Here is a 21,730-nt window from a genome sequence, read left to right on the forward strand (position 1 = left end):
TCTTCCTGCCTAAGTGGTGGTTCTTGGTTAGAATAATCTGTTTTGTCAAAGGTCTGGAAATATGAGGCTAACTGACTAAATTAAGCCAATGATACAGCAAAGCAAACAGATATGATAGCAAACCACAAAAACACTGCATGTAGTCCAAAGAAGCCGAGAAAGCTCTCCTTGATTGTGAGTAAGGGCAGTATGTATCTCACTCTGCTGGGTGTGAGCGAGTTTGAAGACGATATAAGAGATTGTGATTTACTCTGCCGTCGGCCACGTAATGACTAGAACATGCTCCATGAGGTCAGAAAATAAGTCCCAGCAGCCTCTCTCTCCTCTCCTTACCATCTTCATACCATCTTCTTATTAGACCAGTCATTGCGCATTTGTTTAAAGTTCTTTTGTTTTTATTTGAATTTCAAATTCAGTTTTTCAAACAATCTGCCACAATGCAACAAGCAATTTGTCTGTCTACACTAAATGCAAAACTGCTGCGTGAAGTGACAAAATAACAGCCAGTCAGAGCATATTTGATGTTTAATATACAGTTGTGTGCACCATGAGATTTCCTGTTGGGTGGGGCTACACAGCGTGCCACCACAGAAGTAAGAGAGAGGCAAACTACAAATTGTAACACTCATTGCTTGTCGCAGCTGGTTAGGACTCTAACTCTAACCAGCTTTACCATTTCCTGTCTGGTTAGAACACAATGTTAAGCAATGAATGGGCAGAGTTCATTCAAATCCCATCGGACGTCTCCAGATAATTATTATACGGAAAGATCAAATGAAACCCCTGCTGAGCAACACTGTAACAGCTTTAGATGGAGAATACAACAGCTATTGGATGAGATTTCCTACCAAACATTAAATTAAAACCCCATTTTAAGCCAAGTCTCACCGTTGCATTCAAAGAGTATGAAACCCAAAGGGGCATCAGGATGTCTCTGCTGTATCCGCTGATGTACGCAGTGTGGTGGAGTATACAGTAATCCGACTTCTCCTGAAGAACACGTGGGATTCCAAATGGCAAATGAAGAGGTTTGACATTTGAATCTGTAAGTGGAATAAAACAGAAAGATTTACTTTGTTAGAGGTATTGAAAGTTTCACTGTAGGAAGTTTTTAACTAGTGGTCAACTGATATGGGTTTTTCAATGGCAGATGTTGATACCGATATCGGCCAATGGTCGCCATAAATGCTAATAAACATAATACAATTTAATAATAGCTAATCAGATGTACATGAAATTTGTAAAGTGAAACAAACACATATTTTCTGCATGATTTTCTCAAATTTGCATAAACTTGAAAAGCAAAACTTTGAAAACTGAAAGTTTTGACTATCCATTGACAAATCTATTGGTAGATTTTGGAACTGTCACAAGGGAAAGTTAACACTTCTGTTAGTCGGCCAAGCAAACACAATTTTCAACCAATGCCAATAATCACAAAATGGCCAAATATCGGCCGATTAATTGGCCTTGACGATATAATGGTCTATGAATATTTTTCACAACAACAAAAACAATGTGTCATTTCATATATGGACTATTCCTCACAGACAATTAAACTCACTTGAATCGATGAGTCGTTGGTTGAAACGGTTCACCTGAAACAGATCATAGGGAAATGTAAGATTCTGTTTGTATTTTCTTATATTACAAGTGACAAAATTAAAGGGATAATTCATCCAAAAATGAAAATTCTCTCATCATTTACTCACCCTCAGGCCATCCCAGATATGTATGACTTTCTTTGTTCTGCTGAACAAAATGTCATGGTTACTTGTGTAACCTCCATTCCCTGATGGAGGGAACGAGACGTTGTGTCGATGTAGTGACAGTAGGGGTCACTCTTGGGAGCCCGAGACACCTCTGGTCTTTGATAAAAGGCCAATGAAAATTGGCGAGTGGTATTTGCATGCCACTCCCCCGGACATACAGATATAAAAGGAGCTGGTATGCAACCACTCATTCAGGTTTTATGCTGAGGAGCCGATATAAGGCCCGGCCATTTCAGCGGGTAGTTCAGCGTTGTGGCAGGAGGGACACAACGTCTCGTTCCCTCCATCAGGGAACGGAGGTTACACAAGTAACCATGACATTCCCTATCTGTCACTCACTCGATGCTGTGTCAATATAGTGACACTAGGGGTCCCTATACGAAACCACAATTGGCTGAACTGTGTTACGTGAACTGGCGGTGTGTGGTGGGCAGACTACTGTATGCCTCATAGCCAGCACACCAGGTCGACACGTAACCTCCCCCAACATAGTTATGAGTGTCGAACGGCCCTTTGGGGACAAGTCAACTACTCAAGAGATAGAGACAGGCTTAACCCAGTCGTGGCCTCTTTTCCCCTTCTTTTTTTCCACTCCCTAAAAAAGATTATACGACTAGGCCGCCAGGTCTAGTCGGAGGGTGTCCCTCCCAAGGGGAAGACACCGCGGAGACCACACCTCGCCCAAAGAAAGGGGGGGATATTTAAGTGGAAGAATACGTTACATGGTCTTTCCAACCATGTGGAGAGTCTTCAAGTTAGATCCTACCCAACGGGGGAGGAGTTACTACAAACATGGAGACTGGGGCAGAGGGGCTCTGCCCAAGGAAGACGCAGTTTGCCAACAGGGAAACGAATTAGCGGAAGATATATATCGCATGGGGTTAGCCTTACAGGGAACCGCCACATGCGGAGCACCTACCCCAGAACAGGACTCTTAGTTAGCACATGTACTGGGCCGGCAGTGAGTCTCTCCGAACACTCGACTGCCACAGGGCTCGGAGGAAAACAACCAGTGAACAAAGTTTGTGAACACTACTGGGAATTAATGGTGCAAGTCTTCAGCTCAAAAGGAGGTGGAAGGCACTATGTGCAAACGATACACCCGGCCGGCTATCCCAGGCTTATCCATTTGTATTGCGTGCCACTAACCGGGACAAAACTGGTTCCACCCGGAGGTAGTAGAACCTTGCAAAGGTGTTGGGTGTTGCCCAGCCTGCTGCTCTGCAAATGTCTGTTAGAGAGGCACCCCTGGCCAGGGCCCAGGAAGCCGCTACACCCCTGGTAGAATGGGCATGTCCTGGGCATGATATGCCATAGTTATGGCGTCAATGAGCCAGTGGGCGATCCTCTGCTTGGAGACAGCGCTCCCTTTCCGCTGTGCACCAAAGCAGACAAAGAGCTGCTCAGAGATCCTAAAGCTCTGCATGCGATCCAAATAGATGCGTAAAGCGCGCACTGGACACAGCAACGACAGGGCTGGGTCTGCCTCCTCCTGGGGCAGCGCTTGCAGGTTCACCACCTGGTCCCTAAAAGGGGTGGTGGGAACCTTAGCAGCACACCACAACGCAGTCGACGGTAAGTCCTTAGGGAAGCATGACCTGATCATCAGGTTCCTAAGAGGCGCCAGGAGGCTGAATCCCTCCAGACCGCACCTCGTTCCCTCATGGGACTTCTCTGTAGTTCTTCAGGGTCTACAGAGAGCCCCCTTTGAGCCTTTGCAGTCAGCCGAGCTTAAGGCATTCTCCTTGAAGACTGTCCTCCTGACTGCACTCACTTCCATCAAGAGGGTAGGAAACCTGCAAGCGTTCTCTGTCAGCGAAACGTGCCTGGATTTTGGTCCGGGTTACTCTCACGTGATCCTGAGACCCCATCTCAGGGGCGCTTTGACGACCTCCGTGGGTTCTTAGGCACTGACTGTGAGACAGGTGGCGTCTGCTTCCTGCTGTGGGCTCCACGCCGGGGCCGGGCCGAAGGGGTGGGCTGCGGCGGAGCCGGTGCAGTCACCGCAGGGGGATGCCCTTGGCGACGAGCAGACAGGGTGCGGGATCTTGAGCCGCGCCGGGGCAGGATGTGCCAAGAACTCCTGGGCAAAGTCCTCGACGGTGTCGCCGAATAGGCCAGCCAGGTGGCGGCGCTCTGCGGGCATAGGTGCACTGCGAGTGCCTTATCCACCGGGGGAATCGCCGTATAGCCCCTGGCCGCCCCACCATCGAGGGTAGTGAGAGCGGGGGAACTGCGGAATCGGGGCCGGGCAGTAAAAGGTGCCTCCCACGATTTTGTCAGCTCCTCGTGCACTTCCTGGAAGAAAGGCACTGGAGCGGGGCGTGGCTGCTTTGAGCGGCGCCGCAAGCCCAGGAACCAATCATCAAGCCGCGAGGGTTCAGGGGAGAGCGGAGGGTTCCACTCTAACCCGATGCTCGCGGCCACCCGGGAAAGCATGTCCATCATTTCGGCATCAGCCTGTGACTGGGCAATCGTCCCTGAGGGGGGGGAGCCCAGCTGAGGCTTCTGCGCCCGACTGGACAAGCCCGCTCTCCGATGCTGCGCTCGAGAGCTCATCATCTTCGTGGGCTCCGAACAAGAAGCCAGACGAGCCGGCGAACTCATCCGGAAGCCCGACTGGGGCAGACGAGCGTGCTGGGGAATGGGAGGTCCGCGGGGGGATACCCGGCAGAGGCGATCCCATTGGGCTCCCCAAATCGCCCCCAGTGCTAGCCGCTCTGGCTTCAAACCCGTAGGAAGAAGGGCCGAGGCGGGGAGCCGCTGGGGAACCGCTTTTCTTACGAAAGCAAACCACGACCGCAACGTTGCCATGGTCATGTTCTCGCAATGAGAACATGAACCATCCACAAAGGCTGCCTCCGTGTGGGTCGCGCCCAGACACGAAAGACAGTGATCATGACCATCTGAAGTTGAGAGATAACGACCGCAACCAGGAATAACACACAATCGGAAAGGCATCTTTAAAAAGTCGCATCTTTAAAAAGACGTTCCGTGTGTGCTGTTATTTTAAAGAAATATACTCTTTTAGAGGAAAAAGCTCTTTCAGAAAATATACTCTCTTTGTTTTCTGCTGAAGCGCCCAGGGACGTTCTCTGCAGTGCACCAGTGCAGAGGAGGGAGAAGCCGCTGAAATGCGATCCAGCAGAGGTGAATGAACAGTAGAATTCAGCTCAATGAGCGTGACCGTTCAGCTCTGAAGAGAAAATCTGAATGAGTGGTTGCATACCAGCTACTTTTATACCCGTATGTCCGGGGGAGTGGCATGCAAATACCACTCGCCAATTTTCATTGGCCTTTTATCAAAGACCAGAGGTGTCTCGGGCTCCCAAGAGTGACCCCTAGTGTCACTACATCGACACAACGTCGAGTGAGTGACAGATAGGGAAACAAAGATTTTTAGAAGAATATTTCAGCTCTGTTGGTCCTCACAATGCTAAAATGACATAAAGGCAGCATAAAAGTAATATGACTCCAGTGGTTAAATCCATATCTTCTGAAGAGACATGATAGGTATGGGTGAGAAACAGATCAATATTTAAGTCATTTTTTAACTGTAAATCTACACTTTCACTTTCACTTCCACCTGCTGGTGTGGAAGTGACTTTCACATTCAGCCAACTACTGGTTGGGGCTGGTCAAAGGTGGAGATTGATAGTAAAAAAGGACTTAAATATTGTACTGTTTCTCACCCACACCTATCATATCGCTTCTGAAGACATGGCTTTAACCACTGGAGTCGTCTGGATAACCTTTATGCTGCCTTTATGTCATTTTTTGGCCTTCTGAGTTCTGGCCAACATTCACTTGCATTGAATGGACTTACAGAGCTGAGAATGAGAACCTGTTCTAAAAATCTTCATTTGTGTTCTGCAGAAGTGGAATGGCATGATGGTGAGTAAATGATGAGAGATTTTTCATTTTTGGGTGAACTATCCCTTTAAGAATTGCAACTGTGGTTAAAAAAGTATTTACTTTCTGCGCCACAATTAGTGTTGGGTGTAATCTGATTACAAAGTAATTAGTTACTAAAATCAATTACAGTCAAAAAGTAGTGTAACACATTACATTTTAAATTGTAGTTAATTAGATTGCAAGTACTGACTTTCAATTAAGTGAATTGCTTGGGTTGTACAGTATATTTTAAAAATATTATGTAAAAAAATACATTTAACCCATAAATGCATACCTCAGGTCTTTATTGACCCAGGATCTCATTCCACCCCCTGTACCTCATAATTTTTTGCAGTTGTGCCCACACCTCTAGTATTCCTCAATCTTTCTCTTATAAAGAGTGTAAAAATTATAATGGCTTAAGGGCCAAACGTTTATAGGGTCGTTAGCGACCATAGGCATGTAATAGTGTTTTTTTGTTGTTTTTTTTTTGGACTTCCATAAATTGTATTTTTATATATTTCATAAAATATACTATTTCAATCTATATAAGTTTACTATAACAGGACATATATTTATTTGTTTATTTCAAGAAAAATTATTACCATATTCATTCAAATAAATACTATATCACATTGATTTTCTGTGCAACAATAGTGAAATATCAGTATCCCATGCGTGTACACATTCAAACTATACATGTTATTTGTTACTCAAGGTGGCACTGTTGTTTCAGTGATTGACTTGATTTACATTTGACATTGCTGTTTAATTAAGAAACAACATGGAAGTAAACTATAGCAAGTACAACACATGAACAGTATGATATGACTATTGTCATTTGGGTATACTATTATGTATTATTTTGGTGTAATTATTATGTAAGTTGTGCATCTATCAAATCAATCAAATCAAATCACTTTATTCACTTTATTTAGACTCAATAAGTGTGTGAGAAAATACATATTTGTAGCTTATGTGTATCTTATGTGTTGTGTGCAGCTCAATATGTGTTTGACAACCAGATGAGACTCATGAAATTTCAGTGTGAAAATGTGAATCCGTGTGAATTCTGTTCTAGATTTGTCCTGATTTGTTTTATCTCTATGATATATTAAAAATAAAAAATATAAAAAATATAAAATATATATTTTAACATATTATTTTCAAAAGGGCCTTGAAAATATTTGGAAAATTGTACACTATATGGGCATTTTTTTTAGATCCATTTGTGATAGAAATACGTGCCGGGTCATTAAAGACCTGAGTATGTAAGTACTGTATGTAAGAGTGTTTGGTTAAAATGGTTCTAAAATAAATTATGTTAAAACATACATCTGTATATACTGCATGCAACAATGAACGAGGAAATATAGACATTTTGAATTCATTGCGTGGAAAAACAAACTTTTCTGTGAAAAGTGTTTTAGTGAGAAACTTCAAAGTTATTAGTAATGTGATTACTTTTTTCCATAAAGAAATTAGTAAACTGATTACAATTTTAGAGAAGTAATAAATTTTTTTTTTTTTTTTTTTTCTTCTTCAGTACATTACAGATTTTTATACTGGAGACAATAATAATTTGGAGTGGTTAAGCACAAGTGGCTTGACTCATTCCCTTTCAAACCAACAAGATGCATTTGCGAGAGTGACATACCACAAGATAAAAAAAAAAAAAAAAGAAATCCAGACAACACCACAAGGTGTGATGAGTGTGGATCAGCATAGAGTAACAAACAACAATCATAACAAGCCGCAGGACTAGACTGCAGACACTCCAATGACATCCATGCAATAACAAACTAAAACTGGAAGTTTTAGTAATGCTAAATGGGGGAAAAAATCCCTGAAAAAGAAAACATGCTGCTATTTTGCAGCGTTGGTTGTGACACCTCTCAAGTTTAGCTTAATTGAGTTTTATTTGTGTGTGATGCTAAGGTTTTATGCTGAAAAGTTACATTTATTCACTTATTTATTCACCCTTTATTCATGTTGTTCCAAATCCGTATTTCTTTCTTTCATCTATGGAACACAAAAGGTGACAGGCAGAAAAGTAAATGGTGATTGAGACGTTCTAACATTCTGCCTGACATAAGTCATGGGTTTGGAACAACATGAGGGTGAGTAAATGATACCGGATTTTTCCTTTTTTCCTGAACTATCCCTTCAAATCCCCAGTTAACAAGCGCAAGGAGACAATGGCAAGGAAAAACTCCTTGAGAGTAAGAAGGAAACCTTGGGTGAAACCAAGAGGACAGGAAACCTATCCTCTTTTTGAGGAATGAGTCATCTAATAACAGCCAGTTCAAAGAGAAACAGTATCGTATTAAGCAAGATTAAATTTAAATCTTGGACTTCATATTAACTAGTCTTAGCACAGAAAAAGTCGATTACACCAAGCCCACAATGGCCTTTAGACTTGAATGTTTGGCATGCAGCTGCCCTGAATGTTGTCATGAATGATGCCAACCTCGGCCTCAGTGAGAGAGTCACAGGTGCAGCCGTGGGGGTCACGTAGGTACACACTGACAGGGGTACATGTGGATGGTGCAGAGCGCTCTGCAGGGTACACCGGCTGGTGTGGTGGGTTCCTCAGTAGATGGTTTAAACTGCCATGGGTGCCGTTATTGGGGGCAGGAGGAATACCCAGCAAATCTGAACAGAAATATTTAGAATTTGCATTTTTATGTTCAGCCTGATCTCATGAAATTTACTTGATTGTGGCGACATTTTTGTAAAATTATATAGCATGATTCCTTTGTCTCGTGCCAGTTCTGAGGGAAAATGTCCACTGTGTGGTGCTAAAAGCGAGTTAAATTTTCTCCCAAACAGATGAGGTTTTTTAGGCTAATGCTCTATCAAGTTTTAAATAAAAAAATCTACCTACCTACAGCACTTGCTTTATAATAAGGAGCTGTTAAGCAGAATGTTAGCCTCAGTCACCACTGACTTTCATTGTATGGAAAAAAACATGCAATAAAAGTGAATAATGACCGAGGCTAACATTCTGCTTAACATTTCCTTTTGCGTTCTCCAGAAGATCGAAATTCTTTTGGATTTTGTCATTGAATTATGACAGAATTTTCATTTTTGGATGAGCTATCCCTTTAAGGCAGTAGCATTGCTACTTTTAGTTCATTACCCACCAACTCTGGTACGCAGTACTATTGAAGGTGTCAAGAGAATATGTCGTGACTTGATTGGCACTTTGTTTTCAAAGTGGGTCACAATGTCCTTGGCTGTAATTGTGGATGGTGAAGGAGGTGGAGAAAAACAATAATCTCACAAGTCACCACAAGGATTTAAACCAATATGAGCTCAGTGTATAAACTTTCCTATGCGGGTGTTGGCAAACTGACGTTAGAATACTGCAGATTACTCATCATCATAAATCTCATCATCCCACATCGAAGTCTTTGTTACCAACCCATGATACCATGAAGAGTCAGAATCATAAGCAGTGAATAGCAGCATTGGAGTTTCACACTTTAAACCAGTTACCAACACATGTTAGAAAGAAAAATATAAAGATACCTTTATGGTGCAATTTTTGTTTAATAGCTGAACATTCTGGCTTCGTGAAACATCCCTCAAACAAATTAAACTACATTACACCGTGTAACAAATTCTTTTTTTTTTCTGGGTAGTAAGTGTTATTTCCTAATTGCTTATGCCTCAAAAGTATAGAAAATGGCTATTATTCCCCACAAACTTTGCTTTTGTGACCAGGACAGTGATATTTTGAAATGTACCTATTTTCCAGAACATTCCAGATAGATTCAGTGCTGAGTAAACTTGGAGAAACTTCTAGAACTTTCTAGAACTTTCCAGTAATATAAATAGTAGTATACATACAGGGGCCTTAAGCGAGAATCTCTTACACATTAGTCATGGGTGAAATAAATGTATTTTTGTAGGATGGTACAGAGGGGAAAAGAGAGCCATGAAGTTCACTATCCCAAGAATTTTGCGGGAACCCACTGACCACTCAAGCAACTGCTACTTCTACGTGGTGAACCCTCCAAACATCGGACTGGCAAGAATTCACCTGCTAAGGAAAAAGGACTCAAGATGGCGCCGAGTATGGCTGCTGCGTTGCGAGCTCCGACACAACATAGCAATGTTTTGTTTGTTTTGTTCACAATTCTTATGTTTTTTGTCTTGGATGTTGTCTGCCTTATTGTCTACGACAGACAAACACTTTTGGATATTGGTTCAGCGATCTCACACCGAAAACCGGACTTCACATTCCTCAATGCCGACCCGCTGTTTACAAACACGCAAGCGGAGCCCTTTGTCTGGGCAGCACGGCCGCGGAAACGCAGGAGGAAAAGGGGAAACAGAGCCGGCGTTCTCATCAGAGTAAGACGCCGCGCAAATCGACCCCCGCTACCCACTATTCTACTGGCAAATGTTCAGTCTCTGGATAACAAGCTCTGCGAGCTGAAAGCGTGGATCTCTTTCCAACGAGAGACGAGGGACTGCTGCATTATCTGACAGAAACTTGGATGTCTGCGGAGACTCCAGACTCAGCCATTGAACCCGCGGGGTTCTCCGTGCACCGAGCGGACAGAGCGAAAGACCTCTCAGGTAAAACTAGAGGAGGTGGTGTATGTTTTATGATCAACAAATCCTGGTGTGATCAGAGGAACGTACATTCTATCAAGTCTTTCTGTTCTCCTGATCTGGAATTTCTTATGCTTCTGTGTCGACCATTCTGGCTACCGAGGGAATTCACAGCGGTCATTATCACTGCTGTGTACATCCCCCCACAAGCCGACACAGACCGGGCACTCAAGGAACTGTATGGGAGTATAAGTGAGCAGGAAACCGCGCACCCTGTGGCCGCGTTCATTGTGACCGGGGACTTTAATAAAGCCAGTTTAAAATCAGTCGCACCAAAATATCACCAGCACATTAGTTTCAACACACGAGGGGACCCGGTTTTGGACCATTGCTACTCTCCGTTCCGGGATGGCTACAAATCCCTCCCCCGCCCACCATTTGGCAAATCGGACCACTCTTCCATTCTGCTTCTGCCCGCTTACAGGCAGAAATTGAAACAGGAAGCACCCACCCTCAGAACGATCCAGTGCTGGTCGGACCAATCAGACTCTACGCTACAAGACTGTTTTGATCACACGGACTGGGAGATGTTCCGGTCCACCTCTGATGACGACATCAAGCTTTACGCTGATAGCGTAATGTGTTTCATCAGAACGTGCGTAGAGGAAGTGATTCCGACCAGGACAATACGGATCTATCCAAATCAGAAGCCATGGATCAATAGCGATGTTCGCGCGGCACTTAATGTGCGGACCTCCGCTTTTAATTCCGGGAACGCGAAGGAGCATAAACAAGCCAGTTATGCCCTCCGAAAAACTATCAGAACCGCAAAACGCCAGTACAGGAGCAAGTTTGAAGGACAGTTTAACACCACCAACTCTAGAAGCATGTGGCAGGGAATTAACATCATCACGGACTTTAAAGGGAATAAAAACTCCACCATGAACACCGCTGCCTCTCTACCGGATGAGCTAAATACTTTTTATGCTTGTTTCGAGGGAAATAACACCACCCTCGCGGAGAGAGCTCTCGCAGCTGAAGCTACAGAGGTTAGTTCACTCTCCGTCTCTGTAGCGGATGTAACCCGATCCTTCCGACGGGTGAATATCCGCAAAGCCGCGGGCCCAGATGGCATTCCGGGCCGCGTCATCAGAGCGTGCGCGAACCAGCTGGCTGGTGTTTTTACGGACATTTTCAACCTTTCCCTCTCTTTGTCTGTAGTCCCCACATGCTTTAAAACATCCACCATTGTGCCTGTACCAAAACAATCAAAAATAACTTGTTTAAATGACTGGCGTCCTATTGCTCTGACCCTATCATCAGCAAATGTTTTGAGAGACTAATCAGAGATTACATCTGCTCTGTATTGCCACTCAATCTTGACCCGCTGCAGTTTGCTTACCGCAACAACCGCTCCACTGATGATGCCATTGCATCTACAATACACACTGCTCTCTCCCACCTGGAAAAAAAGAACACTTATGTGAGAATGCTGTTTGTAGACTACAGCTCAGCATTCAACACCATAGTGCCCTCCAAGCTAGATGAGAAACTCCGGGCTCTGGGCTTAAACAGCTCGCTGTGCAGCTGGATCCTGGACTTCCTGTCAAGCAGACGCCAGGTGGTTAGAATAGGCAGCAACATCTCCTCATCACTAACCCTCAACACTGGAGCCCCGCAGGACTGTGTTCTCAGCCCACTACTGTATTCCTTGTACACACATGACTGTGTGGCAACACATAGCTCCAATGCCATCATTAAGTTTGCTGATGACACGACGGTGGTAGGTCTGATCACTGACAATGATTAAACAGCCTACAGAGAGGAGGTGCACACTCTGACACACTGGTGTCAGGAGCACAACCTCTCCCTCAACGTCAGTAAGACAAAGGAGCTTGTGGTGGACTTCAGAAGAAAAGACAGAGAACACAGTCCCATCACCATCAATGGAGCACCAGTGGAGAGAGTCAGCAGCTTCAAGTTCCTGGGTGTCCACATCACTGAGGAACTCACATGGTCCGTCCACACTGAAGTCGTTGTGAAGAAGGCTCATCAGCGCCTCTTCTTCCTGAGACGGCTGAGGAAGTTTGGAATGAACCGCCACATCCTCACACGGTTCTACACCAGCACTGTAGAGAGCATCCTGACTGGCTGTATCTCCGCCTGGTACGGCAATAGCACCGCCCACAACCGCAAAGCACTGCAAAGGGTGGTGCGAACTGCCAGACACATCATCGGAGGTGAGCTTCCCTCCCTCCAGGAAATATATACAAGGCGGTGTGTGAAAAAAGCTCGGAGGATCATCAGAGACTCCAGCCACCCGAGCCATGGGCTGTTCTCACTGCTACCATCAGGTAGGCGGTATCGCAGCATCAGGACCCGCACCAGCCGACTCCATGATAGCTTCTTCCCCCAAGCAATCAGACTTCTGAACTCTTGATCTCCCACGATCAAAATACATCAGCACTGCACTTTATTACCCTTACTCTTATATCTCACACCGGACTGTCATAAATTATATTATTATTATTATATTATGTTCTCTCTTAACAACTGACTATCAACCGACAGCCTGAATGTCAATACAGTACAATACTGTACATTCTATATACATATATACTTTTTTTATATATTTCTATTTTTAATTTTTATTGAATAATGTGTATCTATATAGTAAAAAAAAAAAAAAAAAAACAGCGTATTGTATACTGTACAGTGTATGTTATTATTTGTATATTGTTGAATGTAATTATGTGTATAACAGATGTTTAAATTGTGTTGTGTTAATTTGATGTTATTGTAAATTGGTATATGTCTCATAACTGTCACGACTGCTATGTTGATCGGAACTGCACCTAAGAATTTCACACACCATTGCACTTGTGTATATGGCTGTGTGACAATAAAGTGATTTTATTGATTTGATTTGCTATCATGTATCCGGACCTTCCTTCATCCATCGCCCCGGTGCCACACTGCCATGAGCTCCCCGTACCCACTCCTCCGCGGAGAGAGCAGCCGTCTTTAGAAGAGAGCAGCAAGTCAGAGAGTGAGGAAGACGTTGTAGATCCAGATGACAATTTCAGAGGTGGAGCTGAGGAGAGAAACCCATACTACCCCAACCAAAAAGACCTCAACGACTTGATTAGAGATCTTGGTCTCACCAAGTCCAATGCTGAGCTTTTGACGTCTAGGCTCAAGCAGTGGAATTTGTTGGATGAAAGTGTGCAAGTCGCAGATCAGAGGAAGCGTCACCAACCTTTTTCCAGCTTCTTCACCCATCAATATGGGCCCTGCTTCTGCTACAAGGTGACCAGTGTGTTCGAGGCAATCGGAATCACCTGTAACCAGAATGAGTGGCACCTCTTCATTGAAAGCTCATCCACGAGCCTCAAAGCCGTGCTGCTTCATAATGGTAACAAGTACCTGTCTCTTCCCCTGGCTCACTTGGTGCACCTCAGAGAGGATTACAACAGCATCAAGACCTTGCTGGACGCCTTGAAGTATGATGAGTACATTTGGGGGCTGATTCGTGAAAGTGATTTACAGTATAATCGTAAATCTCGAAAAACTACTCACTTCTAAATCTTTTGTAGTCATTTTTGTATTACTTTAGTATAAATATATACTATAATATAGTATAAATGTTAATTTGGATTCATATCTTGTTTTTTTTTCTGACTTTATGTGAATGAAAAGACACAAATTCGCCCGTTTTCTCATTGGAAATAGGTACATTTCAAAATATCACTGTCCTGGTCACAAAAGCAAAGTTTGTTGGGAATAATAGCCATTTTCTATACTTTTGAGGCATAAGCAATTAGGAAATAACACTTACTACCCAGGAATAAAAATTGTGTTACATAGTGTTATTTTAATTAATGGCATTTTTTTTTTTTTCCAGAAAAATGTATGGAATCATCAACCAAAAAAAAAAAAAAAAAAAATCACAATTAGTACGTTGTTGCTCTTCCTCTGGCTTCTATGATGGCCTGAATTCTTTTGAGGCATGGACTTCACTTATGAAAAACAATATTCTCCATCAAGCTGGTTCCAACTTTCTCGAATAGCGGTTGACAGATCAGCTTTGCAGGATGGAGCCTTTTGATGGACCAGTTTTTTCAATTTCCACCATAAATTTTATGGAAATTCAGACTGTTTGTTGACCATGTCATTGAGTTGATATGCCTTACCTGAAGAAAAGCTTTAACACTCTTTGCTCTGTGGCAAGATGCATTATCATCCTGAAAAATTACTTCATCATCACCAAACCTATTTTTTTATCAATGGAATGAGAAAAGTGTCTGTAATGGGGTAAAAGGGAAAGGAGGAGGCGAGAACCGGCCCCGCCTGCTGGCAGGTCTTCCCCGCCTTCTCGGAGATAAGGGGAGAAGAGAAAAAAAAAAAAGAAAGGCCAACACAGAGAGACAGCGGGAGAGAGAGAGAGGAGAGAGAGAAAAACAATTTACTTGCCGGTTATCTGATACGCCATAGCCTGGCAGACGGAATGCCCCGCTGCGTTTTGGTGGATGGTAGGGGTCTCCTCCATGCCTGGCAACAGTTCTCCCACTCCAGGCAGTCGGCAGTGAGCCCCTCCCCGCTCGCGGACGGCGGTCTTATCTTTGACCCCGACGCGTTTTAGCGGCCGTTAGGGGTCTACTCCACCCCTGGCAGTGGCCCGACCGCTGCAGGTGGTCGGTAGGGAGCCCCTCCTCCCCTCGCGGTCTGCGGTCGTTCCTCCGCTTTCAGGCGGCCGGGCTCCTCAGTCCCCCGGCGGATGGCCGCGTCTGCTCTTTTGGGGTGGATGGTAGTGGCGAGGACTACGGCGCATCCTTCCTCCTTCCTGGGTTTAGGCACCAATGTAACGGGGTAAAAGGTAAAGGAGGCGAGAACCGGCTTGACAATATAAATAATTATTTAATGATTAACTTAAATAAACACACACACGCATACAGGGCAGCTGCTGTAGCTCTCTCTCTCCCGAACTGCCGCCTCCGGCCGCCTTTATCCCTCTTGTGGGATTGATTAGCCTGATTAGGGGCCGGACATGCGTAATCACAGCCCGGCCCCGCCCTCCTCCTTGCCACAGTGTCCAAAATTTCTATGTACACCTGTGCATTGACTGTTGAGGTAATGATTGCCATCTCCCCTGGTCCTTTACCTGTGATGTAACCCCATATCATAAATGACTGGGGAAATTTTATTGTTTTCTTCAGGCAGTCATCTTAAAATGTTTCATTAGAACGGCACCAGACAAAAGTTCCAGCATCATCGCCTTGGCCAATGCAGATTCGTGATTCATCACTGAATATCACTTTCATCCAATCATCCACACTCCATGATTGCTTTTCTTTAGCCCACTGTAGCCTTGTTTTCTGCTGTTTAGGTGTTAGTGCTGGTTTTCGTTTGGCTTTTCTATATGTAAATCCCATTACATAGCCGATGTCTTATAGTTCTGTCACAAACATTGACTCCTGTTTCCACCCATTTGTTTTTCATTTGTTTTGTTGTGCATTTTCTATTTTCAAGGCATATTGCTTTGAGTTTTCTATCCTGACGCTTTGACGTCTTCCTTGGTCTACCCGTATGTTTTCCTTTTATAACCTTCCCATATTGTTCATACTTGCACCAAATTATAGACACAGCTTTTAGACCTTCTTGAAGGAGTTTTATAATCCTTTCCATTGTTTCAACTGACAACTCTCTTGTTGGGGCTATGTTTCCTTTCAATTAGCCAAGTCCAACAGCACGTTAAGGTCTGTAAGCACTCACTTTTAACTGCAGACTAATATGCATTTTTAGACTTGTGCCGGTATTTGTTTTAGAAATGCAAATTACAAGGTGATTCCATTGTTTTCTCCTCAACATTGAGTGATTCCATAATTTTTTCCTCTACTTGATCTGAAAAAAAATAAATAAAAAATGCCATTAATTAAAATAATATAATTTAATTTGTTTGAGGGATGTTTCACGAAGCCAGAATGTGTCATATCTGTGATTTGTTTATTTGCTACGAAGTAAAAAAGCTGGGTGAACATTTCTAAGTGTGGTGATTCCATAATGTTTGCCAGGGGTTGTAACTGACTCAAGTAAAATGTAAAGTAAATAAGAGAAAAATGCTTGTATTAAAGTAACTAATAGTAAATGTACAAAAACTTTAAAAGTACAAGCAAATGGCTTAAAGTTCATTGTTAAGTTAATCGTTTCAGGTTAAATGGGTTTTGCAAATGTTATAGTTAGACATCATCATGGGTACATCTGGTATTTATTGATTCATACATACAGTACGTTACCTTGGTTAAATGTAGTCTAAATGGTAACCGCATTTCTTGGCCTATCAACAACTAAATATTACGCATTTGCACCGTTTATGGTGCTGAATACCTGTGAGGCGCTCCAAACGCTTCTGTCTGAGGCACACACATGTACAATTAAAAATAGCGTAGACGGAACACAAGAACGTGTACTGTGAGAATTGGACACATTGACGAACTCAATGCAAAACAGATTGCTGACAACTGTAGGATTGTTCAGTGATATAAGAATAAAACAAACAACTCATTGAGTTCTTAAGCCACTTTTTGTAATCAGTGCTTTATTCATCTGCCACAATAATGCAATTTATTTCAAACTGAATTTTGAACCATATTATATATTTATTATAGGCCCTACATATTATATTTATAAATATTTGAATTATTATGCATTATTTATATGAATTATCTTTATTTGGGGGCCTTTCTCAACAAATAATGATGTCTGTGATTTATTGTGATTAATTAGATTCATTAATTGACATGTCAAGTAATTAATTTGATTCAAAACTTTTTTTCAATTGACAGCTCTCGTAGAAATATTTAAAAACTTTACTATAAGCTGAAGTGTGTAATTTCTGTGCTACTCAAAAATAAAGATTGTTTTCAGCTTTCTGAATATGGCCCCCATTTGCCGTTAATTCACACCATTGGTCAAGTTAATATTGTTGTGTAGGGCTGGACGGGTCGCTCAAAACGAACAGGGGAATTTTCATAGTGCCACAGAGACACAGTGTTTAGAGTTTTCGAGCAAATTAACCCAAAAAATGGCTTACTTATAGTTGTCTCTGCATTGACACTGTATTGGTAAGGAGAAAGTATTTTAACACCGAAACAGTTACACACTTCAGCTTTAAGTACAGTAACAAAATGTACTTGGTTACTACAGTATATATACTGTACCTCTAGATACATCACATTAAAACTGAACTTACCGCATAGGAGGTTATAGACTTCGATGTTCTCAAAGGGAGCCACGGTCGTTTTATAATGCAACCCAGGTCCATATCCGATAAAAATGGTCTGCAAACAATCACATTTAGTTAATTTGATTACACTTCATTAACACTTGGTATTTGCAAACATTTTAACCATTATTTTGTTTCAATGCAAATCTTTCTCTCATGTAAAAAAAACTATTTAGGTCAGTGGGGCACACGGGGCTCTAAAAGTCCACAAGTGAAAATACCATAATTGGTGAAATTAGTTATTAATTATGAATTATTAATTTTTCTTTTCCCAATACAAATGATATTCTCAGCATAACTTGAAAGAGAAAAACTGGCTTATTAATTTCAGAATTTGTTAGTATTTGCTATGTGCCCCATTTTGTTTTAATGACGACATGCACTTGAGCTGGCATGAACTCCACAAGTTTATGCAAATACTGCTGATTCATGTATTCCAGCATGATTTCATCCAAAGAGCATCCAGTGTGCTTCAATGGAAGCAAAGAAATCTGACGTTTTGCATAAAGAAATTAACATGCTCAACTTTACAAATTAGTTACCTTGAAATAGTGCAGAATCTTAAATATTTATTTTCCTTTTCGGTAATAATGTTTCTTTGTTCTAGAACTTTTTAAACCATAAAATTGTGTTTATTTCCGGGTTTAAATTATAATTTGAATTTTCAATGTGGACTTTTGGACCCCACTGTACTTAGAACAAGAGGGCCATGCAGGTTACTCAATAACACCAGTAACAAGCAAATCAGATACTGACGCACCCAACATGCCCATAATAATCTGTGCAGATATATTTGGAACATAAGTGGGCGACAAAAATGGCCACAAGTACATTAAATACCAGTAAAAATAACTGAAAGCACTTATTTTGATTTGCAGTCAGAGAGAGACACACATTCCACTCGCTTCTGTCTGAAAACTAGGAACGTTAGAGTGGAGGAAACTAGACTGATCTCATTTCCTTGACACTGAACGTTTTATACAAAAAAATGATCTTCATTCGCCCTAACAGGAGATCTCTATTCCACAAGGAGGACCTAAAGTTACTGTCATAATAACCATTCCTGTGGTTTCCTTGGATTGCGTTGACTAGTTTGTGCAAATTACCTCAGTAAGTTAGATCATTGCCTCTCAAGGTTTCCTGAAAGAAGGTTTTATAAACCCTACAGCTACATTAGACTTTCCTAGACAACCACATAGGCACAGATGGGCATAAGGCACAGCGGTGAAGTCCACATGCGTCACAGACATATACAGCACTCAAAGGTCCAAAATATGTCTTGCACATGTTTACAACAGTGTTGTTTCAACCTCCGCCAGCTTGAAGGAACGTTGCAAAGTGTGAATCTGGAAAAAGTATGTTAAACTCAAAGGATAGAGAGTTCATTTAAAGGGCATGTCTGGGTTTTTCTCAGTTTCTTGGGTAAGACCTTGGGTATCATGATCCCCTTCAAGGAAATTTATCTAAAGCCTTTAATATGAATTTAGTATAATCCCCTTCTAATTACTTGGTCTCCTAAAACTCATTACTTTGCAAAACCGAAGCATTTAAACGAACACAGAAATTAAATGTTTAACTCTGAGCTCCGTGCAGATCAGAAATGTGTATCGGCATCGATGACAGATTCAGCAAATATTTTCACTGGATTTAGGGGATAATCCTGATTTTGTGGATGGGGTTAATGCTGATGGGGTAGATGGGGAGATTCACTGAGAAGAGAACGCTGGAACAGTCATGAAAAGCAACTAACTGATGGCAGTTCTGCAAACCTTAAAGGAATATTCCGGATTCAATACAAGTTAAGCTCAATTGACAGCATTTGTCGCATAATGTTGATTACCACAAAAAATTATTTCGACTCGTCCTTCCTTTTCTTTAAAAAAAAAGAAGCTACTAAAATCGAGGTCACAGTGAGGCACTTCAATGGAAGTGAATGGGGCCAATTTTTGGAAGGTTTAAAGGCAGAATTACAATTTTATAAAAGCACTTACATTAATCTGTTAAAACTCATGTATTATTTGAGCTGTAATGTTGTTTAAATCATAATTTTTACTGTCATTTTAGAGTTTTAGGCAGGGCTGACAACTTCTGAGTTCAGCTCAGCGTGTTCAGCGGGGGTGGGGGGAGGCGGAGACGCTGTGCTGCTGTTTTCCCCCGATTGGTCTGAATAACTCGCTGCTGCATGGTGCTGCCTGCTCTGTCTTGTCTGTCTGTGCACTGTCAATGTCCTCTTTGCTCCGAGGCATTATCACTGTGTGAGAAAAGGGGCGTGTGGTGTGAGAGCGTGAGAACAGTGTCAATTGCGTGAGAGTTGCAACCCTGGTATTAGGGTTTGTTGACAACCGAAACAGAAAAGATTAGTAAGTGATGTTATAACACTAAAATCATGTTTACATGCATATTGTTAATTTCTTGTGGCCAGAGGTGTAGTAGTGTCTGAAGAGGTGGGCATACTGTGAATTTATGAAGAATCTGCAAAGAGCATCAAAAACTAGCACAGGTGCAATAACATGCTGTATTTTCACAAAGTTTAACTGCATAAGTTAAATTTATATATATATATATATATATATATATATATATACATTTAGCAGGAAAATAAATTTACAGTGCAAATTATGGTTACTCCAGGGCTGCTTGTGCATCAGTATTAGATGCTGGAAATGTCCCACCCCTTACTGAAACGGAAAATGTGATTGGTTAGCAAATATCTTGTCTGAAATGAACGTTCTGATTGGTGGATCAGCTTAGTCGGAATGTCTGTCTTGCCAGTGCCATCACTTGCACTCCCGCAGCTCCATACGCGTTTACAGAGAATCTTTGTACACTTTTGAAAATAATAATAATAATAATAATAAAAAAACACACAATTCACTCAACGGTGTTGCTGCACCACATTATTAGATTGAAAAGGTTCCGTGTCAAAAGCGTACTCTTTGTACTGGCAGCCATTCGTTTCATCACTTATTTTAGGTGGGTATACGCATAATCCTAAGAAAGACAGGTGGGCATATGGCGTATGCCTGCATATGCCCTAGATTACACTACTGCTTGGGGCTATACTTTGAAAAAGTGAGTATTTTTTCGTTAAAAAAATTGGCCCCCATTCACTTCCATTGTAAGTGCCTCACTGTAACCCAGATTTTCGCTTTTTTTAAAGAAAAGGAGGGGCAAGTCAAAATTTATTTTTGTGGTAATCAAGATTATGCCACAAATGCTGTCAATTGAGTTTAACTTGTATTTGTCAAAGAAAAAATAACAATTAAAAAAAAAAATTGTTCAGTTGACTTCCACAATAATTTAGCCTCAATGCTTTTAAAAACATATTTTTAAGGAAAATGGTTACTGTTAAAGGAATAGTGCACTGATAAGTCTGTATTTACTTACCCTTTTGTTGTTCCAAAATGTCTAAGCTGCTCTGTCCCTGGTCACTATTTACATTCATTGTAAGGAACAGATCAGCTTGGACATTCAGCTAAACATCTCCTTTTGTGTTAAAAAAAAAAAAAAATCCTGTATATGCAACAACAACAACAACAACAACATTAAAACCACCTGCCTAATATTGTGTAGGTCCCCCTCGTGCTGCCAAAAGAGCTCCAACCCGCATCTCAGAATAGCATTCTGAGATGATATTCTTCTCACCACAATTGTACAGAGTGGTTATCTGAGTTACTGTAGACTTTGTCAGTTCGAATCAGTCTGGCCATTCTCTGTTGACCTCTCTCATCAACAAGACGTTTCCATCTGCAGAACTGCTGCTCACTGGATGTGTTTTAGATAACCGCACTGTACGACTGTGTTGAGAGGAATATCATCTCAGAATGCTATTCTGAGATGCGGGTTGGCGTTGTTTTGGCAGCATGAGGGGGACCTACACAATATTAGGCAGGTGATTTTAATGTTGTGGCTGATCAGTGTGTATATATACATACAGTATATATCGTAAGAGTGAGTAAATGATGACAGATTTACTTTTATTAGTGAACCATTTTCCCTTAAAAATTATTTTAAAAGCACTGAGGCTAAACCAGTAATAACTAATTATTGCTATCATTTAAACATATGCTTTTCATCTACTATTACTGACATTAAATAATGAAAAATAAACTCATTGTTTCAAATGTAACTATATTGTTTCTGAAGGTTTGTCCTGCTATTTATTATATTATGCCACTTCCTTTTTATGACTTGTATACACTATTGTAGTAGTCAA

The 21,730-nt window shown here is 41.8% G+C and overlaps 1 protein-coding gene across 1 annotated transcript in view; it reads right to left on the reverse strand.

Annotated features, from left to right (window-relative positions):
• The window catches only part of LOC127415792 (ectonucleotide pyrophosphatase/phosphodiesterase family member 1-like), a 68,776-nt gene that overhangs the window by 13,325 nt on the left and 33,721 nt on the right, over nt 1–21,730 (reverse strand). The window contains exons 17-20 of the mRNA XM_051654735.1: nt 17,482–17,569; nt 8,137–8,321; nt 1,565–1,598; nt 889–1,043 (exon numbers count right to left, since the gene is read on the reverse strand). Coding sequence (XP_051510695.1) covers nt 889–1,043; nt 1,565–1,598; nt 8,137–8,321; nt 17,482–17,569 — 462 coding nt within the window. The remainder of the gene's footprint in view (nt 1–888; nt 1,044–1,564; nt 1,599–8,136; nt 8,322–17,481; nt 17,570–21,730) is intronic.

Source organism: Myxocyprinus asiaticus, chromosome 25 (assembly GCF_019703515.2).
Source record: "Myxocyprinus asiaticus isolate MX2 ecotype Aquarium Trade chromosome 25, UBuf_Myxa_2, whole genome shotgun sequence".
In the NCBI taxonomy this organism is placed as follows: Eukaryota; Metazoa; Chordata; class Actinopteri; order Cypriniformes; family Catostomidae; genus Myxocyprinus; species Myxocyprinus asiaticus.